We start from the raw sequence: 23,030 nt of genomic DNA on the forward strand, positions 1-23,030 counted from the left end.
ACGAAAAACTATTCTGATCGGAGATAATTTGTCAGTCTATAGGAATATAGGATATATTTTATTATTACCCCTAAACATTTAAATTTTCTCGAATAGGTACTGGTAAAAGTTTCAACTTTCTACGACTTATATAATTTTTAAATAACAAGTAACAACAAATATTTTAATTCGTTATTAGGGTTTATCGTTATTTTACGCGATTTCGTAAAAAATTAAATTTCATACAGTCATAAAATGTTTTCTAAATTGACGCTGGAGATTTTTTTACAGTTATTTAAAGAACAAGTTATGGAGAACCTTGTGTTGGGTTTTTAACCTTAGATATAAATTAAAAAAATTATATGAATTTTCAACTTCAAGATTCCTTGCGAATTTTTGCAATTTTAACATATTTTGTAAACATTTGAACTTTAAATACTTATAAACAAAAATTGTGACTAATGATTTTTGATTATTTTTTACTACGATAATTACAACTTATAATAAACCCTCTATTAAAAATTTTTAAAGATTTTTCGAAATGCCAAATTTCAATTGTCTATAAATAGCTTAAAAAAAGTCAAAATATTTTAATTTAATCGTAAATAGATAAGGATAATATAAACATTTTGAGAAAATTTCAAGTATTTACATTGATTTGTTTTTGAGTTACAGCAAAATAAAAAATCGATTTTGTTGAAAACTGATTATGCGTGAAAATTCCCGATATTCCGTTACTTTCCGCTACTATAGGTACCTAACCCTGCTAGCACCTCTCCTCTGATTCCGAGCCTATTTGTTTAAGCTTGTATAATATAGGATCCTTATAATTTGGTATTTTGCTCTTCCTTTTTTCACAATCATTGGATTTCGAGGAAATTTATAATTTATTAAACTTCTGTTTCAAAACATTATTATTCTAATTTTTGATTGAATAATATAAAAATATAAAATAATATTATCATTACAATTATTATAAAAAAACGTGCATAAAAAAATTAGGTATACATAATAAATACTATAAATAGATAATATAAGTATGACAACTATCCAAAAATGATTAAAATATCATTCAACTAACATTCAAGATTTTATTTTATTTAGTACAATATATTATTTATTTTATTATACACTATAAATATAGGTACCTACTCTATAGGTTCTGTTTCAAAAGAAGATAACCAAAATGAGTTTTCTCGTTTATTAATTTATTATTATAATTCTATAATTTATATAATATCAAGTTCGATGCAAAAAAATAGCATTGCCAGCCACTTTAGCTATAAGTTATAACGTAGGTTCCTCTTCCCTTAACTGTTCCAAGTATAATATTATAATAGGCGTACCTACATATAGTTCATATAGAATAAATATATTATATATATATAAAGAGATTTTTTAAGTCATTATATAATAAGTTATAAATATGATTAAGAGGACGGTATTTGTAAGACTGGGAACTTCTAGGAGTTTGCTTGTTTTTCAAAAATCATTAAAAACATAGCTAAGTAAAATAAAAATTTATTTCATAGCAAAACGAATGAACTTATATTTAAAATGTTTAAATGCATTATTTGACCATTTTTTATTTATAAGTGCAATTTGAAAATTATTTATACAAAGGTGTAGGTTTTATAGTTATATAAAGAAAAACTTGATTTTAAATAGATTTTCTGAACCAGAAATATTAGTATGATTAATATAAAATAAATATTTTAAAATTATTGTTTGTGTGTTTTTCATAAAGCGTGATCAAAGAAAATTAATTGGAGAAGAAAAAAAAAAATTAATAGTTTATAATTTTTACAATTTTGTAAATATTATCTAGATATTAAAATAAAAATATTTTATTCAATACTATAATTTTTGTAATGTTTATTTTAATAGCATATTTAGTGGTTCTTTAGGGCATAAATGCATGCTTATTTTAAGGTTTTTGGAGGGCAACTTATAACTTATATTATGTCTGTATAATGTAAAAAAAAACATTTCCAACCGCAATGTAAATAACGAAAAAATCCTTACTAATAAAAGTTGTAGCCAGGCCTAAAACATAACTATATTAAAATTAATCATAATAGTACAAATATAACTATTGTTTTTTCAATTCATAATTGCTTCGAAACTAATCTGTCAATGTTATTTATCATAATAGATGATAAAATAAATTATAAATTGGAAATTTATTAGATTTAATATTTAACAACTGTTTTGTAGGAGCAAGACAAATAAGAAAATAAAATCTCTAAAAACTTATTTCAGTCCAATCATTATGTTTCTGTTTTTTTTTTTATTATTATTATTTAAATAAATAAATTGATTGAATACAATTCTCAAATAATGACTATTTATAAATCTTTAGGTGACAAGGACTGAGAAATAAGTTCAGCAACTTTTTTGTTTTCTAATATTGAATAATGATTTCCTTCAACAAAGTGTACCATAACTGCCGATTTGAAATACTATTTATAAAACAAAAAAAAAAACAATTATGTTTATTTTATGTACAAAATAATTATTTTATAATGATAATACCTCCGAGAGTCCATAATCTTCAGATATTGGTAGAACATGTTCAGTGGGGCGTATTAATAGAGCACGAGTTTTTAAGCTACCGTTTGGTTTTCCATCATAATTAATAATGGCTTTCAATTTAGTATAAGCACTGCTTAATAATTGTTTTTGATAATCTTTACTATATACAACATCGTCAGGGACTTTGTTAATGAAATAATTTAAACGTTCCTCCCATGAATCAACTTGGTACAGATCATTTATAAACTAAAACAAAAATTCAAAAAGTTTTTATATTAGGTATGTTATAAAAAAAAATCTAACTTACGTCAATTTTATTGTGAGGCCAAACTAAATCAAGGAACCTCAGTATTAGTTGTACTTGAATTTCTTGGTCTTGAGGCTTATCACCACGAATTGCTATTTCAGTGGTCATTTTCAAAAATTGTGGAGCGCTATCAATCAACCACAATTTACCTGTACGATTATTATTTTCCAAAATTTTCAAAACTTCAATGGCAATAAGCCCACCAAATGAATAGCCCACAATTAAAAATTCTTGATCAGCCGACAATCGTTGTTCAATCAACTGCAATCAAATATGTTTGAGTCAAAGTTAAATTATATTTACAACTTTTACTTACTGTATAATGACTAGCAGCCATTTCTTCAATAGATGTTGCTGTGCCAATAATGTCGTATTGTAAACATAAGACTTGCATATTTAAATTTTTGGACAAAGGTTCCATCATTGATGAAATACCTTCGAGGCCGGGTATAACGAATAACGTTTGTAATTTGGTGGTCGGTTGTTCGACTGTAGAACCATCTTCACATAAAGATGGAATGCGCATCACTGAATTATAAGCAGAAGATTCTTCTCCTACAGCTCGTATGAGATAATTCAATCCTACATCAGGCACTTGACTAATTGACTTTGGTTCAGCATCGTCTTTCTTTTCTTTATCATCCGAAGATCCAATTTCTTGCAACTTTGCAAATGTCATACTTCTGATGTCTTGAGGCGTTAAAAATACTTCAAATTGTCTTTCCAATGTTTGCTTGATTTCAACAGCCATCATTGAATCCATACCCAATTCTGCCAAGGTTGAATGTAAACTAATTGTTTTTAAATCCCTAAGACCAAGTATATTAATTACAGTATCAACAATAGTTCCTGCATTACTACTGGATGCACGTTTTTCTGCAACTACCATGCTCGAGACAACGGGGTATTTTTTTTGAGTAAGCAAATCATCCAATATTTCTAAGCAATTGCCAATTTTTTGTTGTAAAGTACCACCGATGACTACTTCTTGATTATCTTCGGCCATATCAGCCACTAGACCCACTTCACCAACAGCCCCCCATTCAACGGCTAAAGCTGGTAATCCTTCCGAATGACGAACTTCACATATTCTTTCCATTACCGAATTGGACATACCATAATTAGTTTGACCAGCGTTACCACGACCACAACTTACACTCGAAAAAATAACAAAATGTTTTAACTTCGGACACATTTTTCTAGAATATTTATCGAGCAATGACGTAGCAATAGATTTTGGTCCAGCCGATGCTTTAAAATCTTCTTCTGTTTGATTTTCAAATAATGCATCTTTCAAAACCTAAACAAACATTATAATAATAATATGTATTTGAAACTTGCAACAATAATACATATACAATACATTTTTGATTATTTAATTAGTTTTCAATATTGCATTACCCCCTAAAAACTAAGCTTGAGCTGGAAAAGCCTTTCTTATCAATATTCTGATATTCATTACTTAAATAGAAAAAATTATTAATATAAATAAGTATACAATAATATTATGAGAAAATCCATATTAAAAAAGGAAGGGGAAAAATGTATGTTTAAAAATAACAAAATTAGTAAACAAATTAAATAATTTATATATTTGAGAAATCCTGGCGTTTCACACACATTTTAAACAACTCAAAGCTTTTAAAATGATCAATATTAATATTTAACAAACGGCATAGGTAATCTTAATCTAGTATATAAAACACTATTTTTATCAAAATCTTTTTTAATGTGTAAACAATTTATATTAACATTTATCTTGTATTTAATAAATATTAGTTTGTATTAGAATAAATAATAAATAGGTATTTAATAACACAGTATATAGTAGTAATAAAACTAAATAAACAATTAATAAAAGTATATAGATTGTAATTAAGTTAAAAATATAACTTTTTTAATAAATATTTTAACTATTTTTATATTTTTATAAAATCAAGCATAGACCATATTTAAAATGTCTGTCGACTCGTTGTATAAAGTGACTATTAATTTTTCAGATATTAGTATAGTCGTATCATCAACAAAACTGAATAATTTTGTGTGGTTTGTGGTTATTTATTTTAATTTCAAGGAGATCATTAATAAATATAATAAATAATAAAGGACCTAATACTGTTCCTTATTATCGCTTTACTATGAATTAATGACATAACTTATAACTTATAAAATATAAAATAAATAAATAATAATATATAAAGGTATTATAATCTAGTGAAACATCTTTCACATAGTTTCTCACTTAATCCATTTACGTCCATATATAATAATATATCATAAACATAATTAATACAAAACTTGTTATGTATAAACTGTTTACTAAATGTATTAGGTATATAGTATTAATTAAAGTATTTATGTTTATTAAAATATCAATAATTATTGTACTTACTACGGCGAGATTAAAAATTGTAGAAACTGGTCCCAATTGATTTGCTTCGTTAAGTAATTGTATAACTCCTTCTTCAGTAGTTATATCAGCAGTTGAAATTACCACTTTAGCTCCATACGATTCCCATATGCGTTTTCTCAATGCTTGATATCCATTACGTATACCTGTTCTTGTAGTAAGAACGATATTTCTCGAATTTCTTAAAACCATCCAGTCAGCCAATTCAAGACCAAAACCACCCAAACCACCTTTACAGTATTTAATTTTAGTATAAACTCTATAGTCTATATATCACATAATATTATATAAAATGTATAATATCAATTACCGCAAATAATACAAGATGAATCCTTGTCAAAAGTTACTCTTGGATATGCCATTGCATTTATAGATTGTGGTTTAATAAAACGATCTTCTTCTTCATCTCGAATTCTTATCAATACTTTACCAATATGTTTACCTGCTGCCATGTACCTGAAAGCTGGTTCTACCTGATCGCTTTCAAAAACTGTGCGCACTAATGGTCTTATTGCTCCAGAATCAATGTTTTCTTGCACTTGACGTTGGAATACTTGTTTCCATTCATTTGGACTTTCAAACAACGTGTCCAACATAACACCGTGGAAACTTATTTCTTTCAAAAATAATTCCATACCTAAAATAAAAGTAATTAAGTTAAATCAAAATATTTAATGCAGAAAATAAAGGTATTACTCAACCTAACATGCTGTTGTTGGCTAAATCAAATTTTCCTATTTCTAAAAATCGACCACCAGTTGCTAAACATCTCACTGATGCTAAAAGTTTTTCTTCGGATAATGAATTTAATACCAAATCAACTCCTTTGCCGTCAGTTTCCATCATGATCATTTGTTCAAACGATGAATCTCTTGAATTTCCAATATGGCTTTCAGGGATCTAGAGATTATGTATTTAAAATAAATTATTTAACAAATATTTTGTTATTCTTTTCTTTAAGTTGTATTTACCTGTGGGAAATGGGTTTTGATAAACTCCCTTTTTTCTGCAGTTCCAACTGTTGTGAAAATTTCACATTCATAATAAAGTGCTATAGTTATAGCAGCTTGACCGACTCCACCAGTTCCAGCGTGGATAAGTACCGAATCACCACGTTTCATTCTACCACTGACAATCAAAGCGTATATTACCTTAAGAAAATAAAAATGTTAATATATATATCACTTAAACATAAGCTTAAATCTCGTACTGTTCCATAAACTACTGGAACAGTTGCTGCATCTTCTAATGACCAACTATCTGGTACTTTCCATGCCAAGTATGGATCATATTCAAGTATATTTGTTAAAGCTCGTGACGTTATCATTCCCATGATTCTCTCGCCACTCTCAGTGCGACCAGAATATTCAAAGCCGATTACACTTTCTTGATTAATGCGGCCTCTTGCTATAACTTCAGGTGCTAGCTTAGCTGTAGCTAACATAATATCTCTGAAGTTCAAAGCGGTATAATAAACATGCAATAAGTTCGATTCAACTGGTGATTTGGTAAACGGAACAATAGATCCCGCAAACCATTTCAAAGAAGACAAATCACCACGAATTGAGGTATTAACACAACGATGTTGAGCTTCAATTAAAGACGGAGGTCCTAGCAATAAATGTCTGTACGATCCCCAAACTTTATTCTGGTAAACATTTAATATTAAATCTTTTTTTAATTGTGTTTTATATAAAGGTTCATTTAAAGAAAAACTTGGTGCAGATTTATCCATTATAAATACACATCTAAAACAAAAAGTAAAATAAATATTAATATATTATAATATAGTATAGAATCAATATAGGTTTAGTTTAATATTAAGTCAATACATGGCATCAGGAAATGCGGTTTTATAAACGTGGCTGAAAATTGAGAACTCGAAGCGTTCCAATTTACTAATGTTTATGGATTAATATCTGTATGCCTTTAATATTATATTTAGGCAATGTAGGACTCGTTGATAGAGCAAATAGAAAAACAAATTATAAACAAAAATAATAAAGTTAAATTAATATGTTTAAAACAACACTATAAATAACTTAAATTAATACATTTAAATGTCTTGAAAATTAAATTGTTTTTAGAAAATGATAATTAATAGTGGAATGTTTCAAGGTTCTATAGTAGAATATTTTTAAAATAATAATATAATTAATGTTTGATAAAAATATCAAATATGTATAATTAAGGCTATTTTTATTGTTTGAGTTATAATATTCAAAAAATATATATACGATTTTATTGAAAACTAGTGTTGCGAATACCTATAAATGAATTTTTGATAATTTTTCCAATTTAAAAAAAAAATGTACGAGGAATTTTATACTTTTGTCCTCTCCATTCTTTACACAATTATGCAAAGTATTAATATTATATCTAATACACCACCCAGGCGGGTTAGCTACAAGTGATGCGATAGAAAATATTCACGAGAAGGGTTGGTTATAAATAACTGCAGATTTCACATGAAAACTTAAGATGTATATCATAATAATTAATTTTTGTAGATTATCTATGTAAATATAAATGCTATAGAGTACAAGGAGTATTTTGTTTACGTATAAAAAAAAGTGGTGAGTGATAATAGTGATGATACTTTAATTAACTGCATGTGCTCTCAAGATTTCTCTGTGCGTCACTGTATAGACAACACTCAATGTTGAAGATTGAAGCTCTTTTCTGTTATAAGAAAATTTTTCAATCTTCAGACACATTAACAAAAATGAAATACTGTAAAACTAATTTATTCGCTCGGAATATAATAATTTGTAATTTATTACAAGACTAGCAATAAATTATAAATAAATAATAATAATAGATTTAGTTATATAGGCTGAAACTAATGACCATCTGCGCATAGAATTGATATTCGTATGAAATAATTTTTAGTTGAATATAACAAATCCATTTAAGTTACCTAATAACTATACCTACTCAATGACGAAATATACTTGACACTTAACTGTACAGCAGAATGGTTTCCTACTTACCCACTTTTTATATATTTAAATATTTTTTTTATTATAATACATATATGAGAGTACAAGGTAATCTCAATCCAAAGGTCTATCGTTGAAATCTACCTGGTTTTTCCTCAAACGGAAAATTTTCGACATATCGCTTAATATTCTGAGGAAATATTATCGGAAAATAAGAAAAATGTTAATGAAAAAAGGAATTTTTCTCAGAATCTAAAATAAATAATTTTTGTAAAATTAAAAATAAATTAATGTATTAATGGTGTAGAATTATTTAGACGAAAGCACGGTAACCACTTGTCTAATTTTGTGAAATTGGGCATCGAGGGAAATCGGTAAAACTAATAAGTTATGAGTTTATATAATATATTTTCCACTCGAAATCTATCAAATTATTTCATGTAAAAACTTAAGTATCATATTATTCATTAATTAAATTAAAAACTAAGTCATAAACATGAATCAATCATTTTTAAATACCTACTATATAATAATTATAACCATCAACTTTAACTACTAAGTATAAGGTCTATATATATATAACATTATAACAATTTTTTAGGGCTTTATTTCAGAAATAATCGATTAAAATTATAACGATCTAAAAATATATTAAAATAGTGTTCAGTTATTTTAAATTTAATATATATACTATATAGTATAAAAATTTTTTAAATAATATGTCTAAATTGATTTTATAGTTAAATTTAAACTAATAATTATTGATTCAAAAAATCATATGTATATTTATATATATATATTACATACCTAATTCTTTCACCGCCCGGTTCTTTTCTGATACAATTTAAAAATCCAACTATACCATTAGTAGGATCGTTTTCACTGACAAGAACAATTTTTTGGCTTACAGAAGCATCATCAGCTTTTAATAATTTTTGTAATACAGGTAACCACGAAAATTCTGTGCTCGATATTTTAACTACAATTGGAACAATGTTTTGCTCCAAAGGCTATAACAATGTTTACAATAAAAAATTATATTTTGTATCTTAATATTTTATTAATTTATTAGGTACTATGTTTCATACTTTTCTAACAAGCATTAATCGTTCTTGTTCTAAAGAAGCATCTAGACAGACTTCTACAGAATCTTGTGGATATTCGGCATTTAATTGCTCACGTGTCAGTAAAAATCCACCTGGTTTAAGAGTGGCATAAACTTGTTCCAGATATTTAGAGTCTTGTAAAACTCCTGATCCAACAGCGAATAACACTGATTGATCCGAAGCCAATTTTTTATCTTCCACCGTTATATTGGATCCTATTTCTTTCAATTGAGGATGAGATCCATCAGATAGAATAGATACTTCGGGCTAAAAATATATGTACATATATACTTATAAATATACGGTATAAAAATACATTTAATTTAAACACAGAAGTAGGTAACTATGTACTATAGTATAATTATGCAAACAAAACTTCCCTTAACAGAATTATGAAAACTTTAAATGAATTAAAAATATCTGTTCATATCACCAATTTTCTATTCATTTAAAAAATTTTTGTAATTCCATATGTTTTGATAATACACAACTATAAGTATCATTATTATATTGTACAAGGCCGTAACTGAAAAAAAATTTCAACATTTTTTTAAATATAAACGTTGAAAATGTATAGTCAATAAACTATCCGGACCCCTGGACCCTCCCCCAGTTACGGCCTTGATATTTTATATGGTAATTCATTGTTTTTTCTTCAAATTATTATTATATTATTAACGAACGATTGTTACAAATATTCTAATGTATGTAATTGGCCCTGGCCAGTTTAAAACTTAAATAATAAATTTAATAAATAAGTGTATGAGTAAAAAATAAATATAACTTCAAACCTGTATGAGTGGTAGGTCAGCTAAGACTTCAAGAATGATGGGGCTAAGAATTTGTACATCCGGGTTAAAAGTTTTGTTTAAAATTTCTACAGTTTTTACTTTAATGCCCATGAGGTTTTCAATAACTAAATGCAAAGAAATACGCACTATTTCTTCCAACGTATAACCCTACAAATATAATAAAGATTAAAATATTAACTGTGATTTATTTATTAATTTATTTCTATTTATTTACTATTTCAATAATGTTCGGAACAAACATATATTTCTCTAAAACTGGATCAGCTAATGGCTTCCTTTTAGCAATTACATTTGCGTGAAGTCCTCGAATTTCTACGCCACCGGATTGAATAAGGTCTATTTCTGGGTACACGTAAACAGGGAACTCTGAAATTTAACAACTTACATAATATAATATATATATATATCAATTTGTTTATTTATTTAAAATATAATATACAATCTAAACATATAATGTTGTAAAGATATTAGATAATAAATAATAACTTATAAGTATATAATACATAAGTATATATGTGATATACACAAATAATTTAATTCAGACATGAATTCACGAAAAAGATAAAATAAAAAAAACATTAGTTGACGGGATTCCGATGTATAAAATATATAATAATTAAAAATTGGACACTAATATTGAATTATGAATACATTAATTACCCGGTTTATCTTCTGGGAGAGTTTGTAATACTGTAGCATGTTTTTTTACATTAATAAAAAGTTTCTGTAATGAGGTAGGCACAAAAAGTGCTCTTGTGTCTTCTCTTAATATTTGAATTTGTAACATATTATCCATGAATGCAACCCAGTTATTAAACCATCCAACTCTTCCAATAGTAGCTAATCAAAAAAAAAAACCAATAACAAATATAAAAAAAACAACTTGATATTATTATTGTTTAAGTTTACCGTCAAGATTGACACGATTTAAACTTCTAAACAGTCCTTTATAATTATAGCCTCGTAGTCTTAATTCTTTGTAAATATCCTTTATATTTAAATCTGTATCGTCTGGTTCGTCTGGATGTGGAGGCATGTCAATCATCTCGTTGTTAACATCGGTAGGAATGTACAAACGACCAGTAACAACTGGCGCACCACTTTCAACTACCTCAAACGTACCACTGCCTTTTTGTACCATTACAATAAACTCTACATTTCCATCTTTTGGAATATTAGTTGCTCTTTGAAAACGAACATTCTCAAATACAACTGGTACTTCAGAATACAGTTCTCCTCGCATTAAAGCAAGTGTTTCCCATGCCATAACCTATTCAATTAACACAAATATAAACATGATTTGATAAACTAACAAAATATAAATTTAAGAATAATGAAGGTTAATGTTAAAAACGTATTGTAGCATATAATTTGATTTAAGTTTACGTATTAATAATAAACCTATTATAAAATGTGTCAACACAACGGAACTAATGGCCAATGCGTAATTTTTAAAAGACAAAATAAATTTTCTTTCCTTCTTTATGTTGTATACTACATGAGTCTATACTTAATGTATACATATATAAATATTAAAATGTTTTTCCTTAAATTATCACAAAAAATAATCTATAATAAAAATTGTGTGAGACGTATGATCTAATTGATTCTCTTTTAAAGTTTTAAAGAAATGACTGGCTAATGAGGCATGATTTATCATAAAACAATAATTTACCCAACTTTAAATTATAAAAAAACAATTCCAGAACTTTTGAAACATATACACTATTTCCAATAAATTTGAATCTAATTATATTTAAAGATTTTAAAATAGAAGTTAACAAACTTAAAAAAAAAATGATTAGAAATGATTATCTAATTAGATATTATAAAAAGTATAAAAAATATATTTTATACAGTTTATATAGTGCCCTAAATAATTTTAAGGGTCATTAAAAATGAATAATGTAATTAAAAATATGTACCAAATATCCAGTTGCTGGGAATAAATTTCTTCCGTCAATTACGTGACCAGATAAATACTCATATTCGTCATCTTTCAAAGAAATTGAAATATTTCTTTCACCAGATTTAATTTTGTCTTGAACACGATACATTGTCACATACCAATCTTCTGAATGCTCCCATCGTACTAAAGGTGCAATCATTGGAGTACCTCGACTAACCGGAAATTCAATATCCGGGTAAAGTTTACTGATTTTTGGATTGAGACCAGCTTCAAATATTCTTCATAAAATGGAAATAGTTAAAGTAAATAACAAAAATATTATAATTATTCTTACTTTCCAAAAGCTGACAGTAGATAATCAAGTCCATCTTTATGATTCTTGGAAGCTAAGTCTACATTGGTAATATTTTTTTTATGTGATCGATTCAAAACCTCTTGGAGAACACCGTGTGGAGCTAATTCAATCAGTACAGATCCCTTTGGTACATGTTCAAATGTTTCTTCAAATAATACACTATTTAGTAAATTGGTTGCACAATATTCAGCAGAACAATATTTTGCTTTATCTTCGCCCCATTGTTCTTCTGGTATTGAAGTACTTATCCATTTTCCTGACCGTAATTTAGGATTTGTCACTATATTTTTCAGATGTTCTAATAACGATGGAATTGCTTTTTTAATAAATGTTGAATGATATGGTATATTTAGTATATTTATTATTTGCGTTGAAATATCTTTTGATTTTAATTTAAGTATAAATTGTTCAACTGATTCTTTCAACCCAGATATCGTACAACTATCTTGCGAGTTATGGCAAGCCACTTCAACATTTGTTGGAAGTAAATCTTTAATTTGATTATATCCAATACCAATATGCGCCATTGCACCTAAAGGAATCTTAGAATTTAATATAGCTACGCCATAGTAATAAACTGCTCGAATAGTCTGTTCAGATGTTAAACAGCCATCAGCATATGCACACAATAATTCTCCAAATGAATGTCCAATGATAATATCTGGAGTAATTCCAATAGTAATCAACACATCAAACAATGCAATCTAAATTAAATTAAAAATGTTATACTTCTAAATTTAAATTTAAACTTTATTAATGGCATAAAAATTAAATATTTACTTGCATAGCTGCAATTCCCACAAACGAGTTAACTGTATTATTTAATATATTAGGATCAGCACTAGTAATTATTTTTATTAAGTCAATTCCAAATTCTTTTAAAACGGTATGACTCTTTAAAATTGATTCATTGAAAATTGGTAATTTCATCAATGATTTACCCATTCCAGTCCACTGAGAACCCATTCCAGAAAATACAAAACATACAGGACGTACTTCTCCGGAATAATACTAAATAAAATACACTTATGATAAATAATTATAAAAATATTTAAATTATAAAATAAAAATATGACTTGTTTACTTGGAAATCTATTGAGTGGTTTGTTTTAAAATCTTTATTTATGATAGTATATCCTCTATAAATATGCCCAGGAATCTGCTCTGCTTGAATATCATGTAATAAACGCACATATTCTTTATCCAACGATCTTGACAAGAACTAAAATTTAAAATAAAATTATACATCAAGATATCAATTAAACATTTCTATATCAATTAGGTATATATAATTAAATGACTTACATCGTTTAATATAGTGGTTACAGCTTCTTCAGTTCTACCAGATGCTACGACTAATCTAGGCAAATCGTCTTCAGGTAGCCCATTATTAATTTTACTTTTATTGTTCCAATTAAGTAATACGTGACAATTAGCACCACCAAACCCAAATGAATTAATACCAACTAAACCACCATTCCAAGGTGTCTTTTCAGCCACCACATTTATACGACCATTGTGAAATGCTGTAATATCCTCTCTTGGAGTGTTAAAATTGATGTTTGGAGGTATAAAACCAGTTTCCATAGCTATGATAACTTTGGCTACAGAACATAAACCAGAGGCAGGTTCCGAATGACCAATATTAGATTTTACAGAACCAATCAATAACGGTTCTGTGCGGCCAGGACAAAACACATTTTCTAGAGCTTTCACTTCTTCTGGATCGCCAACCTATGTATTATAAATATAAATATAAATTAAACATATTGTTTAATATTAAATTTTTACATACTTTAGTTCCTGTTCCGTGTGCTTCTATCCAAGCTAAATCACTTGGCTTTATTTCACACTCTTCGTAAAACTCTTCTAATAATCTTTGTTGCAATGGCCCCGAAGGATAAGTTATTCCTTGTTCTTTATACCCATCACAGTTTGTTTTAGCGTGCAAAACTTTTGCATACACTCGTTTAGCATGTTTTGCTTTTTGTAAGTACAGAACACAAACTGCTTCTGATCTAACATATCCATTAGCCGCTTCGTCGAAAGATTTGCATCGACCATCCGCACAGAGTACACCCAATCGTGCAAACTGCAGAGACACATATGGATGGAGACACAAGTTACAACCTCCAACAAGTGCAGAATCGCAGTGTCCATCTCGAATAGCCTTATAAGCGTGTTCCAATGCATATAAACTTGAAGAACAAGCAGAATCTACTGAATAGCTAGGACCTATATACATAAGAAAATTATAGTTTAATTCTAATTATACAAAACAAATACTGAAATACTATAATTATTTCATATTTACCTACAGTTCTACTCAATAATACCATGTATGTACCATCTGCATCTTACAAACTTTAACACATTATCAAACTTGCATTTAGCTCCGGCAGAACCAATTATAAGTTGTTTGCTTTAATACTAAAGGGAATTGGCCTATTCTCAAACTTAAAGATAGAAAAGATTTATCATCTGGGGAATCTAATTTTATTGATATCTACATTTTAAAGAGAGTTATGACTTATGACCTATTTTAACTATAGCTATAACGCAGTGGCGCAGCCAGGATTTATGGGGGGGGGGGGGGGGGGTAAAAATTTTTAACTTGAATTATTGAAAAACAAAAACAAAACCAAACAAAAATACTGATAACATACTAACGTTGATTTGCCATTAACCATTAGTGTATTTACTATTTTAAATAACTAAAATTTGTAAGACAATTTCCATAATTAAATTTAAATATTTCAAAACAATATGAAAAATACCACCAATGGGGGAGGCTATAGCCCATTTAGTCTCCCCCTGGCTACGACACTGCTATAATGCCTATAACTGTGACTATTTTTTTTTTTACTATAAACCACTTTAAAACTAAAATATCAATAAAAACTTACGAAATTCTCTAGATAATATGCTCACTTTTAAGTTGTATAATAGTTTAATGAACTAATTCACTTTAGTATAAAATTTAACAACTTAAAGTTGGTTCTGTTGATCGCAAATTTGATACCTATGCTGTAAGTTTATAAGACAGAAACAACATATAATGTAAGCCCGTTGCCCTTTTTTAAGAATATTTGAAAAAAATATTACTCACCATTTACACCTAACCAATAAGATATCCTATTAGCAAGCATGGCTCGAGCACAACCAGTAAGTCCAAATCCATTTACTTGAAGTTTTTCATAAAACCAAGTTTTTTCTGACTCACTGAAGCAAGCTCCAACAAACACTCCTGTTTTTGATCCTTTTAATGACTTCGGAGAATTTCCTAAAATAACAACATCAAAAAGTTGAATATTATTTTATTTTCAAATTTTAACCATTATTAAAATGAATTTAATGTATGTTTTTAATATCTTTGAATCTTAGAGCTTGGTACACTATTATTGAATTCTGATTTAACTTAATTTAATTTCGAAATCACTTAATTTGTATCTTATAAAAATCTTTAATCATCTAGAAGAACCTAATATTAAACATTTTATGATACATGTTCATTTCTATAATAAAAATGTCAATGATATTATTTAGGATGATTTTGTCAATAAATAATAGCTGTTTAAAACTACAATAGTTTATAACATAAAAATGCATAATTTCTGCAACGACAAACTTTAATTTTTCCTCATATAACCTAAATATTAAAATTAAATTAAATTTATTAGAAAAGGTAATAAACTAAATAAAATATTTCAAATATTTAAATTTTTTAAATAATTATTACTTACTAGAGATATAATTTAGGTAAGATAGATTATTATACCTACTTATATACTAGTTATATTTTATATAATTTCTAACGTAAATCAAACATGACAAAAACCAAAATTAAATCATACACTTTCAGTATTTACTAGATGTAAAAATTATCCTGTGTTGTTTGAACAATCGTTATTAAAAGTTTATTATAAATAATGTTACAAAATGGATTTTTTTAGGTATTTTTTTATAGGTATTCAAATCAAAATTCATAAATTATTTAGTAATCCATTCTCAGTTTAAAAATGTAAAACAATGTTTTACTTACAGTAGTTTAAAAATATCAAAACGAAATGAAAAATTTAATTTCATAAGTGTTCTAAGATCAACTTATAAGAACATAAAAAGTGTTTCTCATTAGGTTATTTACGTCAATTACGATATTTTAATTTTAATACGAATTTAGCGTGGGTTTATAAAACACAGGTATAAAAATGTTCATAAGTTGTTTAATAAATAAAATGCCATAAAAAACCAACGAGAGAATACAGTCAATACAGACCCAATAGTTAAAGTTTGATCATCGATTAATTCACTATAATATGAAAACTAACAATTTAAAATTTTTTTCATTACAGGAAAATTTGCTATATTATATGTTTGTAAAACTGAGACAGTATACGCAGTTGTGGTATCGTCTTAAAATTTAAATTAATTAAAAAGTAATGCTTAATTAAACTTTTGAAAAACTTAATTATTAATTTTTGAGCGGTATGAAAAATTTAAATAAATAGGTAGGTAATGAATAATAATTAATACCTAACAATGTAATATTAATTTTATTAAAATAATTTGATACAATATTGTCAATATATTTTATGTAAGATAGGCCGGTTATAGTATACTGCCTGCAACATTAGTATTTTTGTCACATCATAATTTAAAGCAAAGCCACATAACCCAGTAAACAATTGGTAATTGGTATATATCTATAACAATTAACAAGTTAATTTCAGGTGTAGATATACAAGGTCCTCAATACACTATGATCTGTTAATTGACGTTTATTATACTGATAAAAATGAATTCCATTTTTAAATCTTTCCAAAAATTATTAATTATGTAAGTATTATAAACATCTATTTACTGTATAATGTATATATTATATATTAGTGATTAAAATGCCGGAAAATTTCCGAAAAAATTCAGGAAAATATCGGAAAAAACAGTTTTTTCCCCAGAGCTTCAAAAAATATGGAAATTTAAAGAAAATAATAAAATAATACATTTCCAAAAAAAAACAGTTTTCGGAAAATTAAAAAAAAACAGAATTTTTGGAAAATCAAAAAAAATTTATTTACGCTTAAAATAATCGAAGTATAAAAAAAAACCCAATTAAAAAAAAATAGACGATAAGAAACCTGTCATTGTTATTTCATATTTGTCATTATGGCGTATGTATCATTCAATCATTGTATTGACTATTTAAGTACTAACAATTAAGTCAATTAATATGGATATTTCAATATTTGTCTTAATTAAAAATTATGTTACCTAGGTATCAAAGATTTAACTAGGACTGTGGAAAAGTGTATTTCCCAGAAAATAAATCACCTGTATTTTTAAATGTTATAGTTGTTACATTAATATAATTAATACTTGTAAGTTGTAGATAAATATAGATAGTGCACGATTGATAATATTAGGAAAATACTTCACAAAATATTACATATGTGAGAGACGATAACAATAATATTAATTAATAATTATTATTATTACAAATTATAATTATTTATCCCCTATATTCATCCACTATCAGTTCTCGAATTAGGGGTTACGCAGCCACGCAGGGGGACGGAGCTCCCCTTCAAAATTTTATTTATTTTAGCGTACCCCTATTTGTATTTTTAATTTGCACAGGGGGACGGCACGTCCCCCATATAAATCATTATTGAAAAACTTGTAAAACGTTTATATAATATAATATAATATATTTATATATATATATTATGTACTATCAATTTGAACAAAATATGTAATAAATTGTAAATTTCATTAATGATAAAAATCACAAGATACAAGATAATTATTATAATAAAGGGTTATAGTTGGAAATAATATTTATATACTTATACACCTAACTTTTTAAGCTATTTATAGACAAATGAAATTTTGACTTTCCTAAAAATCTTTAGTCACAAATTTCGTTTATAACCATTTAAAGTTCAAATTTTAACAAATTTATAAAAATCGCAAAAATGACAAGGGATTTTGAAGTTGAAAATTCGTAAAATTTTTGTGATTTATACCTAAGGTTAAAAAATCCAAATACAAGGTTATCCATAAGTTTTCCTCCAAGTGACTGTAAAAAAAAATTGTAGCGTTAATATAGAAAAAATTTTATGAGCGTAGGAAATTTAATTTTTGATGAAGTCGTGTAAAATAACGATCTATTACAATTTAAATATAGGTAATAATATAATATATCCTACTAATTATCCTAGACTGACTAATCATCTCTGTTCAGAATCGTTTTTCGTATACCTAACCTAACCTAATGATACCTGTCATTGCATTTAAATTCAACACATCCATTTTAGTGACCTACTCCCCATCTCTACTATAAAGCAGAGCGATATCACAAAATATAACAATAACCTTACCCACTTGCGACTTGCCCACCCTTTTTTTTTTAATATTGCATTACCCACTTAGATGAACTAATCATAAATTCAAAAGACGATTTGAAGAAGTTGAACTTTTGCGTTCTCAAATAAATTTTTTTGATAATCCAATGGCAGTTGAAAATTTGAAATAGAAAATAAAGATTCTTCACTTCTATTGAAAATATGTAAGTTTTAACAGATCCAATAATCGTATCTACAAACAGAATTATGCGTCGTTTTGAAAACATCAGTTAGAAAATATGAATTTCTGCGAGATTTTATACTAAAAATGTTATCCATGTTTGGAATAACTTACATATTATTATGTAACAGTACATTTTCCAAAATGAATCATCTAAGAAAGGAAATCACTTAACAGATGAAACCTTAGGACATAAATTACGTGTTTCAACTACAGAAATATAGGTAGATTTTGTTGAATTAATAAATTATCATCTGTAACTACGCGACTTTTAAGTCTCACATTGAAACATGTTGCAAATATAAATAAATAAATAAATATAAAAATAAATGTTACCGAATAATAAATTTTAATGACACTTTTTTTTCTTTGCTTTCTATATGATATCTGGTCCGTTAGATTTTAAAATTGAAAAAATTGACCTTCTAGATATTTTGAGTTACCCATCCCTGGTTTAAGGTAAGAACTTAAAATTGTTAAATGTTGACAGCTGGTTTGCATTAAATTTAACACATAATTGAGTAACAGAGTATACCTGTATGGCTGTATTACATTTTCTCAAATTATAACGCTCAATCACCACCAGATATTCAGGTACCGAGCATTTATTTCAAATTAATTTTAAATATCAAGAGTTTACAGTATAGAATTATATTGTGCTTATTACCTGAGTCCACTATTGCCTCGTATGATTTTTCCAAAATAATACGACACATAGGATCCATAGTATGGGCTTGTTTATAATGAACCCCAAAAAATGCTGCATCGAACTTATTTACTTGATTTAGTTTACCAGTTCGCTGAGGGATTTCCGGGTGTTCTGAAATAATATAATTATTTTAAATACATCGAGAATAAGTATAATCATAATTTATAACGTAAACAATATTCAATTTTTTTTTACCAATTGTCCATCTTCTGTTATCATCTGATATCAAGTCAACTTTATTAAAAAGATTGTCTGCAAAATCTGGAAGACCGTCAGAGTTTGGAAAAGATCCGGAAAACCCCGATATTACGATTTCATCTCCAGGATCACATTTCACCAAACGACGGCCGGCCTTCAATGCTATCTCCCTATCAGTTTTAATCTTAAGCTCGATGGCTTGTTGTCTCGACATATTGGTTTACCTAAAATTAGGGAATTATTGTCATTAGTACCCAATACATCAAAAACATAATGAATATAAGTATTCAGAAAAAAACATTTGTTTGATGTTAAAACACATGTTTATTCATTAAATTAATAGATCACAGGATGTGCCATTGATTTGCATATCGTGCGATCGCAACATATAGCTATTTGTATAGGGTCGTATATAGTCGTTTAAGGTCTTAAGGTCATAGATCATTTAATCAACGGACGAATAATTTATGTTTTGTTATAGGCGGTTCGTATCCGATGTTATGAAACACAACATAATATTATAATATGCATTGAAATTATTTAAATCGGGAATTTATTTTCTTACATTATAATTATAGAAGTTTATATACAGTGTGATGAGTTCTAAGTAAAATAGTAATAACAATTAAAAAATAGAAAACAAAAAAAACACATGGAATGATAATTTAAAGGAATACCCAAATCGTCGGATAATAGGTGCCTATATTCTATGCACTGACAGGAAGTGTGGTAAATAATGATTTCAATATAAAATCAAAAACAATAAGAATCAAAATTAATTTTATATTTTCATTGGCACGCCCATCTATGGGCTATTATTATTATTATTTATTATTCATAGCTGGTAATCGGTAGCACCTACCATCTGGTACCCATTCTGCGTGTTTATAAACTATAAACTACTTATAGTATTTTTTTAAGATTTAAATTAATAATTATAAAACAATACATGGGAAATTATTACCTATACTAAAATATCATATAATATTTATAATATTATGTATTATTTGATTAAATTGTATAGATTGTTACCAAAATACGACTATCTAAATATTTTTAAAAGTCAAATAAAAGGATTTGAACTATTTTATAGGTAGTGACGTGTATTATATATTGAGAATCTAAAAACTACATTTCGAAAACTTTAATATTAAGTTAGGTAAAAACCATTAGCAGGTAAAAATTAAATTAAATATCTACCAAATAATTTTCATATTATAGGTACATATATTAAAAAAAAAATATAATACATTAACACTAATATGTAGGTACCTATACATTATTATGTTTTATTATTTTCTTACATGTACTACCCATCTAATTATAAAATCAATTAAAAACGCGAAAACAATTATCTTAATCGAGCGTAATTTTAATAATACATTTTACTTAAATAGCACGAAATAAGGCAGGATTACTTCATAGAATAAATTTAATTATGATTACCTATATTATAATTGTTGAGTACCTAATCTGTTAATTGTTATCAATCTAAACTTTGGGTATTTGTGTGGCATATATTAATTAAACATTTAGGTAATTTCGAAAATTTGGCGTATTAGCATAATTAAATTAATACCAATCTGGCAATTTCATACTCGTATTTTACAAATTTAACAGTGACCCAGGTACTGACTAAGTATTTATTTATTATAAACCTGGACCATTATAAGTAGTTCCAAAATATTAGTTATGAAATTAATTAATTTTATAAATAGCTTGATATTGTATACTAATAAATTTATCATTATTTACAGTTGTATATAATTTTTATTTGTAGAAAATAAATTATATCAATTGAGGTATACTTGTAATGTTACTTGTTTTAAATTTTTTGTTCAATGAAATTAACTAAATCATTAGGTATCTTAATTTATAATTCTTTGTTCATTAAATTATATAGTACCCATCTTGTGTATTAATACATTTAAGTAATAATATAGATGGATTATTACTTTTACTGATAAGGGATTGTCAAGAATTCTTTTGAATTTTGATATTTTTATTCACATTTTATTAGTCGACATAAGTAGATCTGAAAAAAACAGCATTTACCAAGGATAACGAAAAATTAATAAATAATAATAAAACAGAACTTTGTAAAAAGTTATTACTAAAATTAATGGGGAAGATCTCTTCCACTAGATTATCATTGATGTCACACAATATTATAACAAAAAATGTAGTACACAAATATTTTTAGTAAAAAATTTCAGTTTTTGCAATTTATATGTAATTCTTTTTTAAGATAACTAATTTTTAATTGAGTTACGAGTTTGTAAAATATTGCATTTAAAATTAAAATACAGTAAAATAATAAAATATGTGTATAATTGTTCACCTTATGTTCAACAATATATCAATGTTAAAGCTTACAATTTAAAATTGGTTCTGCTGAATACAAATTTGTGATGTATATTTATATGACAAAGATAACACATGCAAGTATGCGTTCTCTTAATACGAAATACAAATAAATAAAATTAACAGAATATAATTAAGTAAATAACTATAACTAATATGTACTTAAACAATTATTAAAAGATTATTTAATACAATCTTATAGCAGTTACAGTATAGATTATAGTTATATAGTTAAATTTAACCAAAGTACTATAAATGGTTTTTAAAATAAAATTTGGGTTTTGTTTAGTTTTTATTTTTCAGTACATATATTATCATATTTTAACTCCGTATAAATGTACATATAACAAATATTAACAAATATATTTATAAACAAATGAAAGTAAAAAAATATGATTGTCTTATAAGTTTTATTTTTCTAAAATTAATTTTGAATATTTTTAATTAACTTGAAGGTTTATCAATCATCATGTATTATGTATGTTATAATTTAACGAGTTTATAAAATATAAAAAATAATTTTCAACTTAACCAATGAGAATAAAATAATAAATCAAATATTACTTTAAAATTTGTAAACAATTTTGACCATTAAAACACAAAATACAGTGTTTTTATAAATTGGTAATATTAATAGTATAGGAAATAAAAATAACAAATAAATATTTTAAGTAACTTACCGTTTAATGATAAAAAGTTAAATCAATAAAATATCCTTAGCCAAAACTGATCCAACAGTTACTGAAGTTGTACCGAGAAGGTTCTCGGCAAACACAATGACAAGCTTACTTAGTTCAGGGTGAAAAAGAGTCAATCAAAAAA

General features: G+C 26.4%; 1 protein-coding gene across 1 annotated transcript; it reads right to left on the minus strand.

Moving 5' to 3' along the window:
• Window positions 1-2,249: 2,249 nt before the first annotated feature.
• On the minus strand, window positions 2,250-23,013 carry LOC132919841 (fatty acid synthase). Its single transcript, XM_060981726.1, has 25 exons — window positions 22,889-23,013; window positions 19,842-20,068; window positions 19,605-19,757; window positions 15,465-15,638; window positions 14,151-14,590; window positions 13,661-14,089; window positions 13,440-13,577; window positions 13,136-13,366; window positions 12,335-13,059; window positions 12,017-12,278; window positions 11,001-11,361; window positions 10,752-10,931; window positions 10,306-10,457; window positions 10,071-10,238; window positions 9,262-9,546; window positions 8,981-9,183; window positions 6,442-6,979; window positions 6,203-6,382; window positions 5,933-6,131; window positions 5,542-5,868; window positions 5,214-5,461; window positions 3,138-4,121; window positions 2,822-3,082; window positions 2,515-2,760; window positions 2,250-2,441 (listed from the first exon to the last, which is right to left on the minus strand). The coding sequence occupies exons 2-25, from the start codon at window positions 20,056-20,058 to the stop codon at window positions 2,328-2,330; spliced, it is 7,215 nt and encodes a 2,404-aa protein (XP_060837709.1). The 5' UTR covers window positions 20,059-20,068; window positions 22,889-23,013; the 3' UTR covers window positions 2,250-2,327.
• Window positions 23,014-23,030: the final 17 nt, after the last annotated feature.

The sequence above is a fragment of the Rhopalosiphum padi genome, chromosome 2 (assembly GCF_020882245.1).
Source record: "Rhopalosiphum padi isolate XX-2018 chromosome 2, ASM2088224v1, whole genome shotgun sequence".
Taxonomy (NCBI): Eukaryota; Metazoa; Arthropoda; class Insecta; order Hemiptera; family Aphididae; genus Rhopalosiphum; species Rhopalosiphum padi.